At 40.4% G+C, this 22,062-nt stretch overlaps 1 protein-coding gene across 1 annotated transcript in view; it reads left to right on the plus strand.

Moving 5' to 3' along the window:
• The first annotated feature begins 12,769 nt into the window (after nt 1-12,769).
• Nucleotides 12,770-22,062, plus strand: part of agap3 (ArfGAP with GTPase domain, ankyrin repeat and PH domain 3) — a 130,237-nt gene continuing 120,944 nt past the window's right edge. Inside the window, 1 exon segment of the mRNA XM_042076974.1 lies at nt 12,770-13,600. Within this exon segment, the coding sequence (XP_041932908.1) occupies nt 13,219-13,600 (382 nt within the window). The 5' untranslated portion in view covers nt 12,770-13,218.

Below are 22,062 nucleotides of genomic sequence, written 5' to 3' on the forward strand. Positions count from 1 at the left end.
ACACTTTTTGGAAGGCTAGATGTTGGCAGGATTCAAATAATCACTTTTTTACCATTTTTGTATAGTTCACTACTGAAACTAGAAACATATGCATTAAGAAACATGGCCAATTAAAGGAGAGGAATGTTTTTTTTTATTATTATTATTATTTTCCGATTGCTTCTCTGTAATCGAACTCCCTTTGACCAGCCCTGCTCCTTATTCTTTAATCCTAATTGCTGTGGACATGCCCTGTCAGACATTACCACACTCTTGAACGTTAGTGCCTGTATGAAAGAGCGGACATACACACTATGAACCACTGAACATTATACAGCTTCACCAACTCAACTTATGTTTTTTGTGTGTTTTTTGTGCTATGCTTTTAAAGTGTGTGTGTGTGTGTGTGTGAGTGTGAACTATGTGCTCTCTCTACTGCACCAACATAAACACAAATTTAAAAACATTAATTTTATTATTTTGGTTTATATGTCATAATGAAATATGATATATTTTATATGATGATACATGGTCACTTCTTGCACTTTCATTTTTCAGGTAGCTTTAGCCTTTAGTTAGATTGATAAGTATTTCTGTTTCACCTGGTCATTAGACATTGTGACTGTAATTCACATTGGACATTGTCAGCTTCATTAACTTTGTCTGTTATTAGAAAAGAGAACAAACTAGATAATATTCAGATATACCATGGCAATGCTTGGTAATCTGGATGAAATAGTTCTGTGAATGGCCAGTAGATGGAAACATTACCCTTTTTATTTATTTTGCCAATGTCTTATGGCAAAGGAAATGTGTTTCCTCTCCATTCTGGATTGGAAAGTCAAGCTGCACATATTCTACTGTTATATCCACAACTCATGGCACTTGGCGGACTCAGTTACTCAAGTGAAAAAAATCCATGATGCTTTTCTTGTCCTGGCAACCATTAGTGTTCTATCTTTGTTCTATCTTTGTATTTTCATTTTTCCAGGTGTCGACTAGAAGAGAAAATAGATGCCACACCTTTTTCCTCTTGGTCACTTCCTCGGAAAGTCATGCTTGTTTTTTTTTTCCATCTGTGCCTCAGTGCATCTATCTGTGGTATTTTTGTCTTCAGGGGTGTCAGAAATGGGGAATGGGGGAGGGAGAGGGCGTGTTTATTTTATAGATTAATGAGATTCTCAAATGCTGATTGCTGCCTGCTCCCGTTAAACAGCGTGGGGACAGGGAAAAAGGAAAAACATGTTTTATCCAATCTGTAAGTATACAAAGCTTTAGACTGAGCTCCACCCTCCTAAACCTTTACTGCATCCTCATTAGTGTTAATGAACAGGAAATCCAATTATAATCAAATAATGGATAGTGATCAAATGTGTTATCTTTAATGGGTGGGCGTAATCTATGTACTAATGTGGCCAAAGCCTTCACTAGACAATATGACTAGATAGATTGATAGATAGATGCTTTATTGACCTCAAGGGAAAAGTAGTATGTTGGTGCGCACATCCAAGGCAGGTGCTGGACAAAAAGTGCTAGGCTATCAAAGAGTGGATTGTCCGCACACATGCTCCCATCAGGAATTTTTATTGATTTTCACCCGTGTGTAACGTTTCGAGCTAAACGCTCTTCATCAGACTTGAATATCAGACAGACAGTCGCCATATTTAAACAAGTACAAAAGGTCACATGACCCATCAGAGTGATATATTTAAATAGATTTACAAAACACTTATATACATATATACACAACGTCATAATATCTACAAAAAACATGCACTTATAGAAAAACATTTATATACTATACTTTGTAAAAACAATTTTTTTAAAGAGTACAAGCTTCCACCCTATCAGAGTACTTGGCTGTGTATCAGGCCGCATTAGGCCGTCATAATAAGTAAACATGATATTGGCGTCTATTCAGTCTACAGGTTACTAATCATACATTTCTATAAAGGAGACTACATTCACATTTCGAAAATATAACCATATCCAAAGAGCACACCGTCGAGTCGAGACACAACATCACAAAATCAGTTACAGGAAAGGCCTAATACTGAAGTCTTCATTTAAACCTTTAGGTGCCATTGTATCCAGTGTGTAAATCCAGTACAGTTCACGTTTAAGAAGTAGTCAATAAGTGAGAGTGTCAATAAGAGTAAGTAAGAGTGTCAATATGCCCCCCCTCCGGGGACTCTTAATAGATTCTATTCCGATGTATTTTAGAGAAGCCACATTATGTCTAGCCTCTTTGAAGTGAACTGCCACTGAACTTTTCATATCCTGATTGCGAATTGCGGATCTGTGTTCTGTTATCCTGGTTTTGAGTGCTCTTGTGGTTTTACCCACATAGGCCAATCCACAGGGGCAAAACAGCATATATATTACATTTTTTGTTTGACACGAGATGATGCCCTTAATTTTGTACTTTTCTCCTGTGTGGGGGTGATTGAATGTGTGTGTTTTGTATGTGAAGTTGCATTGTTGACAATTTCCACATTTATAGTTTCCCGATTGGACATTGCTGAGAAAGTGTGTAGGGGGAGGAGGTGGTAAGTCCGCCCTAACAAGCATGTTGCGGAGGTTTGGCTGTCTCTTATAGACAACACGTGGTGATCCTTGAAAGATCTGTCTCAGTGTCGGGTCTGTATCCACAATATGCCAATGTTTTTTAATAGTCCGTTCGATATCTTTGGCGATGGGAGAGAACTGGACACAGCAAGTAATCCTAGGCACTTGATTCTGGGCTCTTTTCCTGCTCAGACTCTCGGATTGGGACATTTTATCAAATCTTAGAGGCTTCTGTGATCCAGTGTTCTTTGTATCCCCTTGTTCTGAATCAATCTTTTAGTATGGTAGATTGGATCTGGTAGTCCTCATCTGAACTACAAATTCTCCTGATTCTATTGAACTGTGATATGGGGAGGTTTTTCTTAAGAGACGTTGGGTGATATGACTCCCCATGAAGTAAAGAGTTTCTATCAGTGCTCTTACAATACAGATCAGTTTTTAGAGTATTTCCTTCCCTTATTACTAAGATGTCCAAAAAGTTCATTTTTGACTCATCCACAGACATGGTGAAATTTAGATGTTGATTACTTTCACACATGTATTTATGAAATTCTTTTAGTTGGGTCTCATCCCCTTCCCATATGAAAAATATATCGTCCAGGTACCATATTCCAATAGGATATGTTCTGTATGTAGGGATTCTTTTGTGTGTCGAAGATCACCTCTGATTTGAACAGTCCCACGTAGAGAGATGCAAAGCTGGGGGACATTTTAGATCCCATCGTCACACCAGAGATCTGGACATAGAAATCAGTGCCAAATAAGAAATAGTTATATGTTAGGACACACTCAATCAGATCAAGAAGGCATTCAAAGTCAAAGTCAAAGTCAAAGTCAGCTTTATTGTCAATTTCTTCACATGTTCCAGACATACAAAGAGATCGAAATTACGTTTCTCACTATCCCACGGTGAAGACTAGACATATTTTACCAATTTAGGTCCACAGACAAACATAACATTCAAGTAAACAAAAAAGTAAGTAAATAAGTAAATAAGAGGGCACATATAATAATGAAAAAATAAGAGCAGCAAAATTTGGTTGAAATTGTGCATAGACAGTCAATAAAATACTAGTGCAAAGTCAGGCCAATAAAAGGCTTGGGTAGTTCTGTTTGACCTAAGTAAGAAAGAAAGTGGCATAGTGGTGCAAGTTATGTAAGAGCAGCAGAAGTGTTGTGTTTTCAGGACAACACCAAGTTGTAAAGTGTACAAGTGTGCAAGTGTGCAAGTGTGCAAGTGGAGTAGTGCAGGCGGCCATTTTGGGTCCAATGTCCAGGATGTTATGTAGCTGAGGGTGGAGGGGGGAGAGGAGGGAGAGAGTTCAGCATCCTTACAGCTTGGTGTATGAAGCTGTTGGTGAGTCTGGTAGTGCGGGAGCGCAGGCTTCTGTACCTCTTCCCAGAGGGCAGTAGATCAAACAGATTGTGAGCGGGGTGACTTGCATCACTCACAATTTTGGTCGCCTTGCGGGTGAGGTGGGTGGTGTAAATGTCCTTCAGGGAGGGGAGTGAAGCACCAATAATCCTTCCAGCTGTGTTCACTATGCGCTGCAGGGCTTTCCTGTTGTATTCAGTGCAGCTTCCGCCCCACACAGCGATACAGCTGGAGAGGATGCTCTCAATGGTGCCTCGGTAGAATGTGGTCATGATGGCTGGTGGAGCACTTGCTCGCCTGAGTTTCCGCAGGAAGTACAGGCGGCGCTGAGCTCTCTTCGCCAGTGATGCAGTGTTGGTGGTCCAGGAGAGGTCTTCACTGATGTGCACCCCCAGGAATTTGGTGCTGCTCGCTCTCTCCACCACAGCACCGTCGATGGTCAGTGGCAGGTGTTGGGTGTGACCTCTCCGGAAGTCAACAACAATCTCTTTGGTCTTGCTGACGTTCAGCAGGAGGTTGTTTTTGGGCTATTGATAGACCTTTTTTCCAAGAAAAAATGTGTAGCCTGTAAGCCACCCTGGAAGGGGACATTTGTGTACACACAAGATTCAATGTCCATTGTTACCAGGAATTGTTGGGAATTTTTCAATTTTACAGACTGGATCATTTTGATAAAGTCCATGCAATCTTTCACATATGAAGGGAGTGAGACGACCAAAGATTGTAAAGTATGGTCTACAAATGATGAGATTTTTTCAGTCAGGGAGCCAATAGCCGCAACAATGGGGCGTCCAGGTGGTGTATCTGTAAATACTTTATGGATTTTAGGGAGAGTGTAGAAGACTGGAGTAATAGGGTAATTCACCTTCATGTATGCATGTTCATGTTTGTTTATGTCCCATCTCCATTTGTTGGTTTAATTTCTCATGCAGCTGGTTCCTGAATTTCAAGGTAGGGTCAGATTCCAATTTCCTTTCAGCTGGTTCTGTATTTCCCTCACGTAACAATCACGGTTTAAGATCACAATAGCCCCGCCTTTATCTGCACTTTGAATAATCAAATCTTTATCCTCTTGTAACGTCCTCAATTCTTGCCTTTGAATTCTAGTTAAGTTATTTCTAACTTTATAATCTGTTTTGTTGCGTGTTGCAGTCGTTAAGTCATGTTCAACCAATCTGCAAAATGTATCCAGAGAAGGGTTTCTATGTTTTGGAGGTATAAAGTAGGATTTACCTCTGAATCGAGTCCTTGATTGCATTGATGTGTGTTCAGGTTCATCTTGGGATGATTCTGAGGATCCCGTAGTACCAACAGATGATGTAGGCTGTAGCATTGACGTCGATATATCCACCTCCACCTGGAGGGCGGTAACATCCTTAGAACCAGTGGGCCTACTAGAGCCAGCGTTGTCATAGGTTAAAGTAGGCCTAGATGTGTTGCCATTAAAGAATTCCTTAAGCCTCAGGTTACGAAAAAATCGTTGTATGTCTATGTAGGTGTTAAAGTCATTGCATTGAGTTGTCGGAACAAAAGACAGGCCTTTTGAAAGGACTGAACTACAAGTATCTGAAATGGGCTTACCCGATAAGTTGATCACGTTCAACTCCTGTGTAGGCTCCAAGTTGCATATCGACTTCTTCAAGGGTCTTTTGCCGCGTCGACATTTCTTTTTGCCATGTTTTCTTTGTAATTTTGTTTCGGGGTCCTTGACCTCAAGGGAAATTTTAGGCATCCAGTAGCTTATACAACCATAACACAACAAACACACATACACACATACTGTATATCTCACACACATAAAAATCACTCACAGAAATGTAAAAATGAAAGAGCATGTGAGGTGAATACAAAGGTCTGGTATGGACTGACCATGTGATGCAAAACTGGCTTAGATAGGCTGCAATTTATAGATTTAAATTGTCCAAATATCTCTAATATATGCAATACAGAACAATATGGTCCCATACAAATTATGCTTTGTCTGTGATGCAGCTCAATGCTGCCTTCCATTTACACTGACACAGATGCACTGTCACACCACTGGCAGCAATACCTAAAAGGCTGGTATTGACAGTGCTGGTATTATCAGTTGTCAGACAGGACTTTTATTTAGGTGCCCATTTCAGGGATGGAAGCACAATTACAAATGTTTGGCTGTTAAGTAACATTTGTGTGTGTGTGTGTGTGTGTTTGTGTTTTGCACATAAAGTGGTACATATGTTGGCTCCCTGGCGATGAATTGCATTGTAGGGTGCACTCTCATACGAAGAGTAGCTTACAACTACTGATGCCAACTATTCTGATTGAGTTGGCCTCAGATGACACAGAGGATGACTTGGACTCTAACAGAGTGCAGTCCTAAATGGACATATCATTCACCTTGCATGATGTGCTGCTCATCTCTGAAAGCATTCACAGCCTTTACAGATGCACTGTTATGGCTGGAGGGCACCTTCATATTTTCACAACATCAATCAAACCAAAGCAGAGTAAGATTTCCTCCATTGTTTCAGACCACACTCCTGTTGTCACTCCTATTGAGATAGGCTGGGGTCTATTTCCTGCCCAGTCCAGTAAATCACAGGTCGTTTCTGTTATGGGCAGCAAGATACCCAAACAAGGAGAAGGCAGTGAGACTATCACACAGGTTCACCAGACTGACAAAGGTAGTTGCTTTCTCTGAAGCTAGCCTCTCGGCACACCACGTGGGTGTCAGAGGCCGCTTCTGTTTAGACCAGATATGCCACAAGCAGGAAGATTACTTTTTAAAATCAAGGTTTTTTATGTCACTTAGAACACCCTCCACATTAATTGGCGCCCCTGGTAAAGTTAAGTAAAAAGAGGCATAAAATAAATCTTTTGGCAGTTTAACTTGGTCTCGCAATGAAATCAATGAGGGAAAACCCAACCTTGAAATGAAACTAATTTAACGTAGGATGCCTATGAACATTCAAGCAGTAATCTATGGCCTGTTTCAATAAGGTATTGAAATCAAGGTGACAGAGATCAAATGCCAAAGTTATTCTTCAATATGGAAAGGACAACATAATGCACAATTCAAATAACCTTATTAGCACAATGTCCACTATGTTGTTGCACAACCAATGCAGGTCATCACCTACCCCATGTACCGTAATTTCCCAACTATGTTTATACATTGACTTTACAAATGTCTTCAGCTATGAGGTTAATACACGGGGTCAGTTAATGTTAGTATTAATATGGTTTTGTGTTTTTAATTTGCATAAAACACTGTAATGCGGTTTATACAGAATGCGGCTAATACACAGGAAATTACTGTATGCTAATACTGAATGTTTAAAGGTATACTGTGTAGGTTTAGGTATTTAGGAGTTTAGAGCTCCCTCTGGAGTCGCGATGTATTTATTTTGGCGAGTTTTGGCGGCGTGCCACTCTTGGAAGTTGCATGGCTGGTTTTCTCGGGACTCGCTACGTCTATGCTGTATATCTATGCTAGGTGAACGATTTGCCTATTACAAGTTAATTTACCATCAAATTGGCTTCATAAAAGTGTAAATCTTGCATAGTATGCCTTTAACCCTGACTGATGGACATCATGTATGGATTTATCAGCTCCTTTCTCTGCACCCTTCCCTCCTACTCCACTTTCTATCCAATACCTGCCCAAGGTTTCTTGAACCTGACCTAGGTGAGAAAAAAACTTAGCCTGTGTTCTGCGAGACAACTGCATGCAATGGCAAGTACATTTGCAATACTTGCAGTAGCTTCTAGACGATTCTCAAGTGACCTTGACAAATTAGCTTTTTTTAAATAATACATTTTATCTCATAAATTTGTCACCTGGAGAGGTGCAAAAAACCTCACCTGGCCTCTGTCCAGTATTCCATGTTATCCCCTTAGTGAGCACACACACACAGTTTCTGTCTAACGCTTCTCTGTGTCCCCTACATAACTTAACATCGAAGCAGCATCACCAGCATCATGTTGCTGACATTCTGCACATGGGCCTTGAAATGACCATTCCTAGAATTCTTTAGTTTTTATTTGCAGTTAGTTTGGGGCTTGGTCTCTCTCCTTGAGCCTCTCAGCCAATGATAAATACTTCTGTTGGTTTTAATTGAGCAGCAAATCTAAAAAACATCTATGACATCCAGGTCTTTATATCTAAAAGTACATTAAACAAGTGAGTCGATTGGTCCAATGTCATCAGAAGACACAGCTGAGTGTTATCAGCATATCAGTGGAAATGCCACACGCCCTGATGACACTGTCCCTGGGTCAGTGTGCAAAATAAAAAGGAACAAGTTAAAGCTGCAGTTGGCAAGTCTGACAGATTGCCAAAATTTTGAATGTTTACAACTCTCATGCCCCTCCCCCACTACCACCAATAACAGGCTCTAGGTGGAGGTAGAAGTGCGTTTTTTTTTCTAAAACCGGCTGATTTATGTTGTTCTGTAGGAGCCAGAGGCGATCTAAGACTACAGGGGAAGCTCAGCCTCCTCTAAAATATCACGGATGATCCATCAAAAAACCCATAGATGCTCGGCTTCACTGGGGGCACTTACAGAGTGGGCTGATCTCAGTGCAGAAAAGCTACACCTTTATTGGACAAGCGCCACAAAATCGTCATTTCCAGGGAAGCCCGGCGTCTCTGGGAGTGATGGCCTGGACGCCGAGCTTCTGTATGATGATTGGAGGAATCGTCAAAGAGGCTGGACTCTTTTTGATTGACAGCATATGTCGCGATCTGACAGGAAGTGGTTCAAGTTCAAGGGATTCGTTAACGTTAGTGTTGACAGGTGAAGCAAGAGGCAAGGCAAATTGCAGCTCAAATTCTCATAATGTGGGAGCAATACAGTCTGTTTCTATTTGTCTTTGTAAATAGCATACTGTAAATAAAACCGTAATGTGGAGTTACAGAGTTTGTGACTTGCTTTTGTTTCTGTTGTGTATTTAGGCTAAGTTAGGTAGCGCGCTATATAACGGTGCAGGCTAGGCTACATGATGATGCCATGCCAACAACTCTATAGCCTACTGTTTGTTTGGCCTATTCTGGGTTTTGGGATATTTTTTGCCCTCAAAGAACAATATAGCACCTTAATAATATTAATTTAATAATTTACCAGTTTTATCAGAGCTTCCCCTGTTCCAAAGAGCAGCAATCGCCACTGGTCGGAGCATAGTGTGGGTTTCAGTGAATATGATCAAAAAAATCTTGCCAACTGCAGCTTTAAATGTGAACTTATTGGGCTATACGGGTGTGGATGCCTTGACCACCAAACCCACCTCTGGGCCACTCAGGTTTGCACATCACCGTGGCTTAGAGATCACTGATGCCAAAAAAAATGGGAGAGCTGACCCTTTGGCAGCATATGTCTCCCTCAACTCTGCTTTCATAACATTCAGAGCTGTTTTAAATGAATTTGTAGTGGATCATGTGTGATCGTCCTTTACAAATCTGTACTGCAGTTACTACGCTGTACATCTCTGCTGTTTTTACAACTCCTAAACTGCCTAAACCTAACCTAAAAGGCTAATGCAACACCTAAACCTGCTTAAAAGGCTAATGCATTTACAAAATATAATGCACTCACAACTGTCAACAGTATCTTATGGAGAATGCTTATGTAGTTATTGTCTAGCCTTTGCAGTGGAGAAGCAAATCATTATACTGCTTTCTGCATAGCTTTTTTGGACTGCAAAATTATCAAGGGTCCTCGAGTCGAAAATATCCAGCCATTCCCCTGGTGTTCCATAATCTTAACAATCTTTCTGAACAATTGGTGCAGCATCAGCACTATCTTGGGATGTTCTGCCTTTGAAAGTAGGGATTTGTGTTCATTTGAAATCTGCATATGCTGTCAGAACAAATTAGATACTGTCAATGTTATACACTTGGTAAGCCTCTTTTATCCACAGGCGTCTCTAAGGAGTGCAGTCTTATTTACAGGCTCCTCTACAACACCCTCTAAAACATTAGGTCATTTCTGTGGTGTGTCATCAGACTGCAAGGCATTTGGTGACCTAACAACTTAACTACTGAAGCCAAAAGCAGCTAAATGTGCATGTTGTGAATAAAAAACACCATAGAATATAAAATAATCTATACAAGTAGTGGTAAATTATTTCAAAGTATCTACAGTAAAATGTTAAAAAAAAATATTTCTCACCCTGATAGGAATTCAACAGTCCAGTTCTGCCAAAAGTGAAGTATTATATTACAGTATGATGTATTAATGTCATCTCATTTCTAGATTGAGAAAACCAAGCATTGCTCTCCTGAAGATTACTTTGAGTGGTAATTTGCAATCATGCTATGAAACAACAAACAACACATAACATCAAAGGATGATTTAAACTCGATGCAACAATTCTGAAAATATTCTTTCATCATGCAACTAGTTTTGGTATCATCTCAAAATGTATTTTGAAGAACAGACAGGCTGTGAAGAACAGACAGGCTAAATACATGTGTCATTCCCACCTGCCGTCCAGGATATGAAGTAAAAATGATTCATTAAGCTTGTTTGCATAAAGAGAGCAGTTTGTCTTCAGGACAGTCGTACTGTAATTATGGCAAAGAATAAGATCAGATAGTCTAATTACGGTCACCACACTACACATACAGTAGGTTTGACCACACAACAATAAAACACATGTATGAATGAATACTAAGATTCACTGCATTACTGAAGTTATTGTTAGCTATTGTATGTGTGTTCACTATGTTGACTCAGTTGTCTTTTAGAGTGCCTCTCCAAATGTTTGTGTTGTAGGGGTCTCAGTGTCTGACCTTGAACTCCATTAGTCACTGGAATCTGCAGCCCTTCTGAGGCGCATGGCCTCTGCAAAATGGGTGTAGTGTAGGAAAACCAGTAGGTGTCTCTTTTCTCCTCTCAAGCCTTGGCTCTCTTTAATACTGGGTCAGTTGCATTTGAAATCCAGGATGACACAATACAGTCTAGAGTTATAGGCACAATACAAAAGCCATACAGCTTTGGTCTGTATATTTACACATTTTCCTTATTTCACTTCTGCATCTCGACTTTGTAGATTTCAACCTGCTAAGAACAACTTGGTCGTTTCAGTGTATTTGGTGAGACTTGGTTTTTATTATTATTATTGTTTGACTTGGAAGACTCAAAGATATAAAAAGGCTCACACAGAGATGTTTTTCATAGTGAGTGAGCAGTGATATTGGGAAAGTCAATTGAATTTCTCATGCTTTCAGAATCATTTTTGTACTGACACAAATAGGCCTACAGTACTTCCTGCACCTGCAATATTTATGTATTTGTCAAACACTTTTGTATCTACGTAAGTCAATAAAATCTATTAATCTGCTAATCAATACCCTTATTGTCCAGCCTCATAACTAAGCTTTCATTTTGACCAGACATAGTGCGAGGGGGTAAGTGTAGGAAGTTATATAAAACAGCTGAATGGAAAAACAAAGGCAAAAATAAAAAAAAATCTGCACACTAGATCTAATCAACTAAAATCTGAATAGATGTCACTGGGTCATCAGGTACATTTCTGGTCAAACAGGCTTTATAGTATGAGTTATGATTGCACAATGTATTTCTTTTAGGGTGAAAACTAGTCCTATCAGTGTTTTGTCGCACAGTGAAACATATTATCGTCTACACCGTTTTGAGTGAAGGGATATGATCAGCAATCATGACAATAACAATTGCAGTGTGAGCATTGATAAAAGAAAGTGTTCTGTTGTGATATAACCTTAGTTCATGTAAATCTGACAGTAGCCTACTAATGAAAGATTCAGCCATGCCCTGAAATAACAAATGCTGTTTTATAAGCAATTGGCTCCCTATAGTAGCCAGAATTAAATTTAAATCTCTCACTTTGGCCTATAGGACACTGACTGGATCTGCTCCTAGTTATTTTAATTCAATAATCAAGCCTTACATCCCCAACCGCCCACTGCGGTCTTCTGATGAGCGTCTGTTATGTCGACCAGTCATAAAAACTAGGACTAATTCAAGACTCTATTCCTCAGTGGTTCCATGTTGGTGGAATGAGTTGCCCAGTGCTCTCCGTTCCTGTGGTAGTTTTTGGTCGTTTAAGAGGGGACTAAAGACATTCCTGTTCAACATGTACTTAGTTGTTTAAGCGCTTATGTGTTATGGTTTGTATAATATTGTTTTATTTTCATTAGGCTGTTGATTAATTTGACATTATTGTTTATTATTGATATTCTCCTTAATGTAGTCTTACCATGTCATTGTTTTTATATTATTGATTGAATCGACATTATTGTTTTATTATTGCTTTTCCCCTCATTTTCATTGCTTATTTTATTAGGCTATTGATTGAATTAATATTGTTGTGTATTATTACTATTCTCCTTATTATATTTGACCAACATTCTAATCTGTTCCCTGTTCAATTTTAAATATTATGTTGTTTTGTATTTATGTGTCGCTTTGGACAAAGGCGTCTGCCAAATCCAACCATAACCATAACATAACCTGTTTATAAGGGTTAATGATGCTAGGTAGACCTCTCAACATTGAATAGAATTTTGGAAGCATCTGTACCAAACAGAAGTCATGGACATAGCGCATTCAAAAACACACTGCTGCCTAGGAAAATGTTTATAGTTTATATAGTTAAATTATAGTAGGCCTAACCCCGGAGAACTGCTTATCAAGTCGATAAAGTTGACACAAATTAAAGTATTTGGTTGCATAATCATTGGGTATCACATAGTGATGTGCACGTTGCATCTTTTCTCCATCACAGATATCCAATCGAACTACACCCTCCCCCCCAACTGATACCCAATTACGTGATGTGTGACGTTGCAGCATGCGGAGGAGGGGACCGGGGAGGGACCACTAAGACCAAGAGGGATTCAAACGCGTTTTGATTTTAATGCAGAAACATTGCATCCAGTCAATGGGACCAACGCGTGCTGCATTAGCTGGACTCATTGTCTGCTTCTGGAAGGAAGCAGCTGAAAATATTTAAATTGATCAGGAAATAGATCGGATAGCTCAGAAAGGAGTGTCCATTTGACAGACATTTTGCCTAGCTAACCACTGTAAACAGCAGGACACGGCTAAAGACCCCATTGTAGTGGGGAAAATGGTCCAAAATCACGCCTTGATAATATGAGGTAGAACCGCGGTTTTGTTGCAGTCGGAGACTGAGTATTGATGCATCAAAGGACCTCCTCGATTGTAGATCAGTGAATACCGGACTTCTTTCTTCTTTCTCGACTTTCAGTGTTGCTGAAAATCTCAGCGGGTAAAATCTTTGATTCCGAAGAGTTCCTTGTTCACAGCGCGATGAATTTCCAGTCGAGTGTCCCTGTATCCGTGTCGGTCTCCGGTATCTCCCAGCAGTCGCAACCGGCCATGCCCACCCCAGGCACCGTCCCAGCGCCTGTTCCAGTACCGGTGCCCCAGTCCGTTCCACCCCAGTTCGGATCCGGATCGTCTGCAAGCTCAGGGGCGGGTCAGTTTGGCTCGGGAACCGTATCAGGCCCAGCTGCCCAATCTGGCCCGTCTGGCTCCCAGTTTGTCCTGTCCAACTCCGCAGCCATAAGGGCAGAAATCCATAGGTTCGAGTCCGTCCACCCGAACATTTATGCAATTTACGACTTGATCGAGCGCATAGATGACCTGGCCCTTCAGAATCAGATCCGAGAGCACGTTATCTCCATTGAAGGTAAGCATGGAAAATTTCCTGGCATCAGTTGCGCATGTAATTGGTGTCAGTCGATAGTAATTGTAGGCTTAAAGACAATAGTAACAGTGGCATGGCAGGCCACATCATTTGAAGAAACACAGCAAACCTATAGCCTAGTGATTACAGAAAAGTAGGCTACAAGGAGTGGCGTGCTGCATGTGTAGGCTACTACCACATTTGATTTATTTACCCAAGGCTGCTTTGTTTCCAAATATTGTAGCGAACATTGATTTGTACACAACAGACATTTTCCTGACATGTTGTTATTATAGCCGTACCCACTATCTGAAGTCAATGCTATAAAATGTAGTAAGGATATGCTATAAGAATGATTCAGACGATTTGGAAACCTATAGGCTTGCATGAATGAAATCTTCCATTGGTTGGGAAGTTCATGGCAAAACACGTAGTGGGAAATGGTGTCAGCTTTCACTTTAGCAGGCTATCACTGGTGTCTAAACAGAAACCCAGCTGCCATAGCGTAGGCTATATCTGCTGGCATCATATACTGGAAACTGTATTTGCTGAGATCCTGTTGTACTGGCTTGTACTGTTAGCCAGTTAGTCCTCCACATTTTAATAACGTGGGCAAATGGCATGTCTGATATTGTGGAGGTGTAGAAGGTGGGAGAGAATGTTTGACTAGAGTACCTAAGCTCACAAAAAAAAACACATCCAGAAGGCGCAGTTGTTTTACACCCGAAACAATCAACTGAAATAGTTATGATCTCATATTATAGGGTGTAATAGTGTATCGACGTTGAGGTGTCGTACTGTGCTGAAGAGCAGCCTACAGTGACGTTTGGGATCCAGTCAAAGCCCCTAAACCGTGGTTATTAGAATCCACCCATGAAAGTGTTCATCCAAAACTAACTTATTGTAACAATTTTGTGTGAAATGCTGCAGTTTGAAGATATAGTTGAAGATCTGCATCATATGACTTTCAGTCAAAGCAGTAAGCCAAGCCAAGAGCTGTAGTTATCAATGTGCTTCAAATTCACCAGTGATTACTGGTTTCCATTGTAGTTACAGTGAATTGTGACCATATACCGTAATGGCACTGCACTTCAACAAATAGTGTTTGAGACGTTTCAGTGTCAAACTATATTCCAGTGTTGGCATTCTCAAGTCTGTCATTCTGTTGAACACAAAGAAAGACAGAAGGCAAAATATGGTACAGTGTGTTTTGGAGGTGGAATAATCTTGCTGATCTTATAAGCTTTTTAAAATGCCTAACTTGTCTCCAACTCTAATTTGGAGATAAAGAAATCTCTAAAAATCTGATCCGATCAGATTTAAGCCATTGTTGGCAAGAGTGCCTTAATCCATTAAGATACAAGCATGGTGGAAGCTGTAAGGGGTAGGCTAAATATCTCCCTTTTAAAATTCAGATATTTTGCATACAACCTCAGACAAATAAGTTGATTAGAGGGATTGATAGGGTCTTTCATGTGAGGGATTGACTCCTCAAGTATTCACATATTGTTCATATTGTGTTGGATTTCAATCATGAACTCATAGATTCCTGACCAGGCCTCTTTTGTTTTGTTGAGTTTTACATGATGGGCCACATTGCTCTGAGTGATTCTGGCTCTCCTTCAGGTTCTTTTGCTTGTAGTTCCACTCCAAACATAAATGTCTGTCAGACTTCATTTTTCAAGTGTGGCTGCATTCTGACCCTTCCCTCTTGTATGGCCTTGTCTGCAATTGTTTAGTATAGCTTGGCAGATTTGTTTTGGGAAGACAAAATCCAGGTTCTCGTAATTGGTCTATTGTGTGCTAGCAGTTCATCGGTGTACAGTAGGCAGAAGGATGGTACAAGATTAGATTTGGAGATAATTAGGCCTAGAGACTACTTGGTAAAAGCAGAGGCTTTTACAGTGACAGTGAAATTACATTTACAGTGGCAGTGAAATTACCATTGGGCATGGGTTTAATTTGAATAGCACCATAAGTGTGAACCTTTTGGTTCAAGTTGACCGTTTGGGCGGCTATGTCTCCATTTGCATTGCATATCTGTGGCTGTTTCAGATTGCCCTCATGATATAACTGCAAAGGCGACTTTCCAGTTTCTTCCTGCATCACCTTTTATCACTGAACATCACTGGATTTCCACATTAACCTACATTTCACAAATGAATGTTGACAATGTTGCTACGGCCTTTACACATCATATGTTGATATTGGCCATTGGTCTGGTTTGCAACTTCACTAGTGAATTGTTATATTGTTGGCTGAATGGACATTATTAGGGATGTAACGATTACCGATATAATGGTAAACCGCGATAAAAATGTTGACGATAATAATTACCGTTTTCATTTCAAACATCATGATTATCACTGTTGATTACATTCCACTCACGTTATCAGGAGAATACAGTAGCCTAAAGTTTTATTTTGAACGCTTACTTTGGTCTCACTCATTGCATCCAAATAACAGAAATAGCAAACTCCAAGTTATGGTAGCGTAAGTTAAGCTATAAGCACATGGCCAATTAAACATGAAGAAAAAAAACGGGACACTTTTTGAAACTATTTCAACTTGTGTAGGCCTATCAGTGCTTTCTGAATATATTGAACACACTTTTTGAAATACCGTGATAATACCGAAAACCGTGATAATTTTGGTCACTATAACCGTGAGGTTAAATTTTCATCCCTAGACATTATTAACTTTAGTTATCAGATACAATGGTTACACAGTGTTTTTGACATTTGGTTGCAAATATAGTGAAAAAAAACAGATTGTGAACGCAAATTAATTTGCATGTTCCACATGGATTAGAATTGCCTGTGATTTGTGGGGAAATATTAATTGTGCTCTTAGAGAATGGGGTGGTGAGCCGCAGGTGCTGGTAGGCTTGATCACTTGGTAAATAATTCAGTTGAAGTGGATCTGGTGTCAGAGTAATCTTCAACCGCACTGCTGGAGCACGTTCAACAGGTCAGACACACACACACACGCACATACTGATGCATACTGGCTCCAGGCCCAAATCCAGCCTATACAAATCATTATTGAAAGAAATGTGATTGAAGATCTCATTTATCAATTTCCATAAAGGCAATTCATGGATTTAGTCATAGTTTGCTATTCATCAAGAAGAAATATTTCTCGGAATGAAGGAACTATTATTACGTGATCACCATGACTACGACATAATAACTGTATAATAGACTGTAACATATCTCCTTTCTGAGGATCGTTTCTACTGGCTGTAGAAAGTCACACACAAGTGTCTGTCCTGTACAGATGATCATGTGACGATAAATGCTGTTATGGAGAGTTACGATAGTGGGTTGTTGTTCATTTGTAAGGACTGTTTGAAGCTATGGTAATTGTTCTTATCAGTTGATTGCTTCCTGTTTCTATTGAACAAGCAAATGGCTCCTGTGTCCTTTGCTGAGGAATTGGTTCAGGCTTTCCTGTCTTATCATGGTCAATTAAACATTTGGCTTGAGTGATTGGATAATTCGGAAAGCGGTTATGGGCAACTTGTTGCTTTAATGTAAAAGGTTCTTTTCCACTATTTCATCTCAGTTAAATTTCACAGCTGGTGTCATAAAAACATAGCAACATGTTTTTAGCTAGACATTTTGAAATGTGCATAACACTAAAACATTATCCTGTCCTGGTGTATGAGGATGTTCTTTGACATTTGATATATTTTTTTTCCCTGGCCTGCATATTTATATAGATCATCTTTGTGTTGAAAATACAAAAATTCAAGAAAATGTAAATAATCTACACTTTTTGGTTGTAGATTATGTCTTACAAAACAAAACCATCAAGATAAAGTATGGTGTGAACATATACATACCAGTCTACTGTCAATTCTTTGGTGGTAGGAAGCTGTTTCTGGAATGATTTTACAGAATCTAGCCATAGTTAAACAGGAAGTCTTATGTCCAACTTCATGTCCACAGCTGGACTGCAAATTTTGCATCAATTGTATATTATTGCTGTCTGCTTGTTGCTAAGGAACCAGTGAGTTGTTAAAGACCACTAAGAAGTGGAAAACACTAAAAAAATAACCTTAGAAAATGTATATGTACACACCTTGGTTTCTCTGCCTCTGTTTTAAAATCTGTTGTTGCAAGAATAGTCTCTAATTTTTTACATTGTGCTTTATTTGCAAGCTATTAAAGATGGGGCATGCCTGTCTTATTCCTCATTTGAAATGGAGACATGAATTTCCCAAGGAGCAGGTACAAACACTGCTCAAATGTAATTTGGGTTCACTCTTAACACTGCCACACTCACCTTTTGAAGCAAGGCAAGTCTGATCGCAAAATTGGCTATGCTCCCTTTGGGTGATTTCAACACAAATTGGTCTTTCTCTCTCACACACACACACACACACGCATCTCTCATCTCTCATCACCCATCTCCCTGCCGCACAAGTGTCAGTGGAGCTTGTTAAGCTCAGGTACGTTTAGCAAGAATAGCCTCCATACAGTATATACTAATGCCCTTTGTGGTCACTTGGAGATTGCAATGTAGTTAATGCGGTGACTAATGCACTTGTTGTGTTACACATCCTATGCAATCAGAAAAGAGAGAGGTCAAATATTGTGAGAGGGTTTGTCTCTATTTGGTCTGCTGATCACGTTGTGCATTAATAAGGTTGAATTTGAATGATTTAAAGTCAGCAAGATTCACTCATGCATGCATGCATTTTTCGCCTACTGTTTATTTCTTCCCTAACAAAGAGCCTTTTTTTTTTTTTTGGAGTCTGCTTTGATTTCGACAAGGGGAAGGCCATTTTCAAACCTGCAACAAGTAGGGGACAGCAGTGGAAAGGCTTTTAGGGAAACTGTGGCACTGCAGACCTAGATCTCTGAACTGCTCATGTAATCTAATGTAATAACGGTTTATTTTTAGCTAAATTGTTCTAGCAGGAGAGCGTGTTCCATTTTACATGGCTGTCAGTCTTGGGCATATCTGAGACCATTTTAAAAGTTTCCGGATGTCTCTCAGGGTGTTTTTTCTCTTTACAGATAACATTTGCACTGTATGGGTAATGAAAGAAGTGAAGTTCTGGAGAGGGCAAATGAGTCTTAAAGGTGACAATGAAAAATATGTGTTGCTTGAATTCCACCATGTTCTCAGGACCAGATCAGTTTGGTTAGAGGTCAGTTTAATCCACTACAACATCTAAAATCTGAAGTCAAGTCATTCTATTAATCTTATTACACGGCTCTTCATAATGCTGCAGAATGCTCCATTCACTTGAAGGGCTTTCCCAATGTTCAGAGGTCTGATAATTTTGTATTACAGACTGCTGTCAAGGAAAATGGGTTTTGTGCCTCTGATTCAAGTCTTTCATATCACTCCGCAAGTAGTGCGGTCACTACCTGCAATGGAACTTCATTCAAAAGTGAAAGCAGACGGTTGACGGAATGTTTGAAAGTTCAGTATGTGTTACAATCTGTTTGTTTCTTAGCAAAAGCCACAACAAAACGGTAACAAATAAATGTAAAGAGTCATATTATGTACAGTTTATTTTTTCGTTTTGGGAAGTAGCCGTGTAATAAGCGTGTGGGTCGGGGCCCTGTCGGGACTTATTTTCCGATAATGACCGGCGTTCTATGCATTATCCCTTACTTGTCGTCTCAGTGAAATAGCCCACCAGCATCAATGAGATGAAGATTGCTGCCCATTGTTACATGAGCTCAAACAAAATTAGATGGTTTATAGACCTAGTAGACCTGTTCAAGTTATCACTGACAAAGTTGGCTCTGTCAGGCTAATAAACATTTCTTAATGCTAATTATTTTTATGTCTAACCTTTTTTTATTTTGTTGAGCCATAGACCGCAGAGGCTGTCATCCATGTTCAGTTGTCATTTCTTGCATCTACTCAACACCTTCTCCTCTAATCTCCATTCTACTCTATAGCCTACAGAGAACAGGATGTGCCCTCAGGTAGGGATGGGCTCAGTACGAGGTCTGTACCTTCCCATCCGATGCTGCAGTCTTAGATCTTTGTGAAGTCTTGAGAGGTGAATCTGAAAGTCCTGATATTAGCTCTATTGTCAATGGTTGTGACTGCATGATGACGTGACGTCATCTGACGGGTAATGATTTTGCTGTGTGTTCTACTCATTGGTCAGTAATATGAGGTGTGAGGTTCTTACATTTTAGTTTTCTCAGTTGTCACAGCTATGTTATGTTGTCGTGGTCAGTGGCCCCCACAGGTAAAGAAATGTTCAAATTTCACTTGAATTGAAACTCGATTTTGGGCAGGTATTTGTAAGACTGTCTGGAATCCTCACCTGTGTTTTTTGTAACAAATCAGTTTAAAGGCACTAAAAGAACCCTGTGGTGGTGATAAGTAATGTTTTTTTCAACGGTCTGAATAATTCCTTTTGCTGGCTGATCTCTTGTAGTGCTTGTCAGAACAATGGAGATCATGCTTTTCCCTCAATGTCTCTTTGTCTCTTTTTAACACTTGTGATTTCACTCGATCAGGATTTTTGCAGCGCTTCTTTTGCGGCGCTTCTTTGTGACATCCGCTAATGACTTGCTCTCTTTTTTGACCTCAGCCTTGACCTCTGCACATTCAGGGTGGCTAAAATGGCATGGCGGAGAGGACGAAGAGTTCAAGTTCTTTGGGTCAGCTGGCGCTTTTACTGGGCAATTCTTTCCGTGCTACAGTGGAAAGGGGCATGGCGAATCTGACACTATGCTCTAGTGGTGACAGAGGAACAGAAGTTGCAGCAGAATGTGTCCCATTGTTCTGTCTGGACAAAGGCGCACTCTCCCGCTTGACTGATGGGTCTCTTTGTGGGGGCAGGGGCCCTCTTGCTCTTATAAGTACATTCTAAATTCCCTTGACTGGTATTCTGCCATATTTGATATAAATACATTGAATAGATTGTCCGTGTTCTTTTCCTATTTATTGTTAATCATCCATATCTGGTTGTTGTTATGGGTCTAATATGATACTTTAGCTGATATTTTAGAATCAGATCTTTTTTCAGTTAAAAAAAGAAGATTCCATTTCTCACTGATATTCAGTGAGTGTTATTGTATGATATTCAAGGCTTCCCTTTCAGATTTGTATGATGCAAGACAGGCTTCCAGCAAGGAAGCTGAAACCACAGACAGAGACCGGTGTGAGTGTGGTTTGGAGCCTTCACAGTCTGTCATGGAGATGAAAGGGAGGTGAGCTGAGTCAGAGGTTTGTAGCCTCAGCCCTCAGGAGACATGAGGTTCTCACACACGAAGATGTGGCTATACATGACTCTCCCTGTCCTTTCGGAACGTCATGTTTCACTGTTTAATACTCCGAGCCTTTGGCAGTTGTGATGACCAGAGGACTGGACGCTGTCCCCTGCCTGTGTGCTTGCTTTTGCCAAGTGAAAAGGCAGGACCACAATAGCGGCACAGCAGCATCTCTCCTGCCACTGCGGCTTGGTGAGACACCAGATGGTTCGCTCGCACAAAACGGGGGCTTTGGGAAGCCAGCGGAGAGCAACAGATGAGTGAACGCATATGCCTCGGAGCCAGCGCCGGCTTGCCAGAATTCCCTCTCCTCTTTTTTTTTTTTCGGGGTCAGGAACGGAATGGAGAGGTGCAGCGTGACCTGCGAGGACGTGACCGAGGGGTCTGTTCGGAGGGGAATCTTCTCACAGGGCTCTGCGGCCGAAGCACTTTTGCTGTTTTGCTTTTGCCTCCCAGTGGACTCTGCGTCTCCCTGCGGGCTTGGACATCCTGGCAAAAGTGAGAATAGCATATGTGAGGGCAGAATGGTGGTGTAGTATGACACCATGTGCTACGCCAGTTATTGCACCATAGGCAATGGAGTCTGCACATCCCACTCCTGAAAACTTGTCACAATCTCTTGCCACCATATTTCAGGGCCGTGAGGCTGTGGGAGCCAAATGAAGCTCACGGCAATTAGTCTGCCAGGGCCATCACCGAAATGTTGGTTTCATTAATCAATCAGTCAAGGCTGAATCATTTTTTTTTAAATCTCTGACATTTTAGTAGCATCCCACTTGAAAACACCAGATGGATTACACTGATGGGAAGTTTGCCCCTTAGTGGATTGAGTTTGTCATCATGTTGGAGCTCAAAAGCACACCTAAGTAGAGTGTTCTCCTTTGTGGGCATTTGTCTGTTTGCATTTTCCTGGAAATGCAGTCTTGTTGTGTTTTGGCGCTTGGTAGTGTAACAGTATAACTAGTCCTGGAGCTGACGTCATAATAAATAATACTAGACTGCTTGAATGTAATTTTGACACCTTTTGGATAGAACATTTGCATGTAATTGGTGAAAGAAAGCTGACTCACTAGTTAGCTCTTTTCTCACAAACCTTTCTAAAACATCTGCATCAGTGCCTGTAATGGCATCATCTCCCATTAACTGTCTCTCTCTATCTCTACTGGTGTCAATTGATGTTTAAACACTTTGCACTGTGCTCTCACTGGT

The sequence above is a fragment of the Alosa sapidissima genome, chromosome 1, assembly GCF_018492685.1.
Source record: "Alosa sapidissima isolate fAloSap1 chromosome 1, fAloSap1.pri, whole genome shotgun sequence".
Classification (NCBI taxonomy): Eukaryota; Metazoa; Chordata; class Actinopteri; order Clupeiformes; family Clupeidae; genus Alosa; species Alosa sapidissima.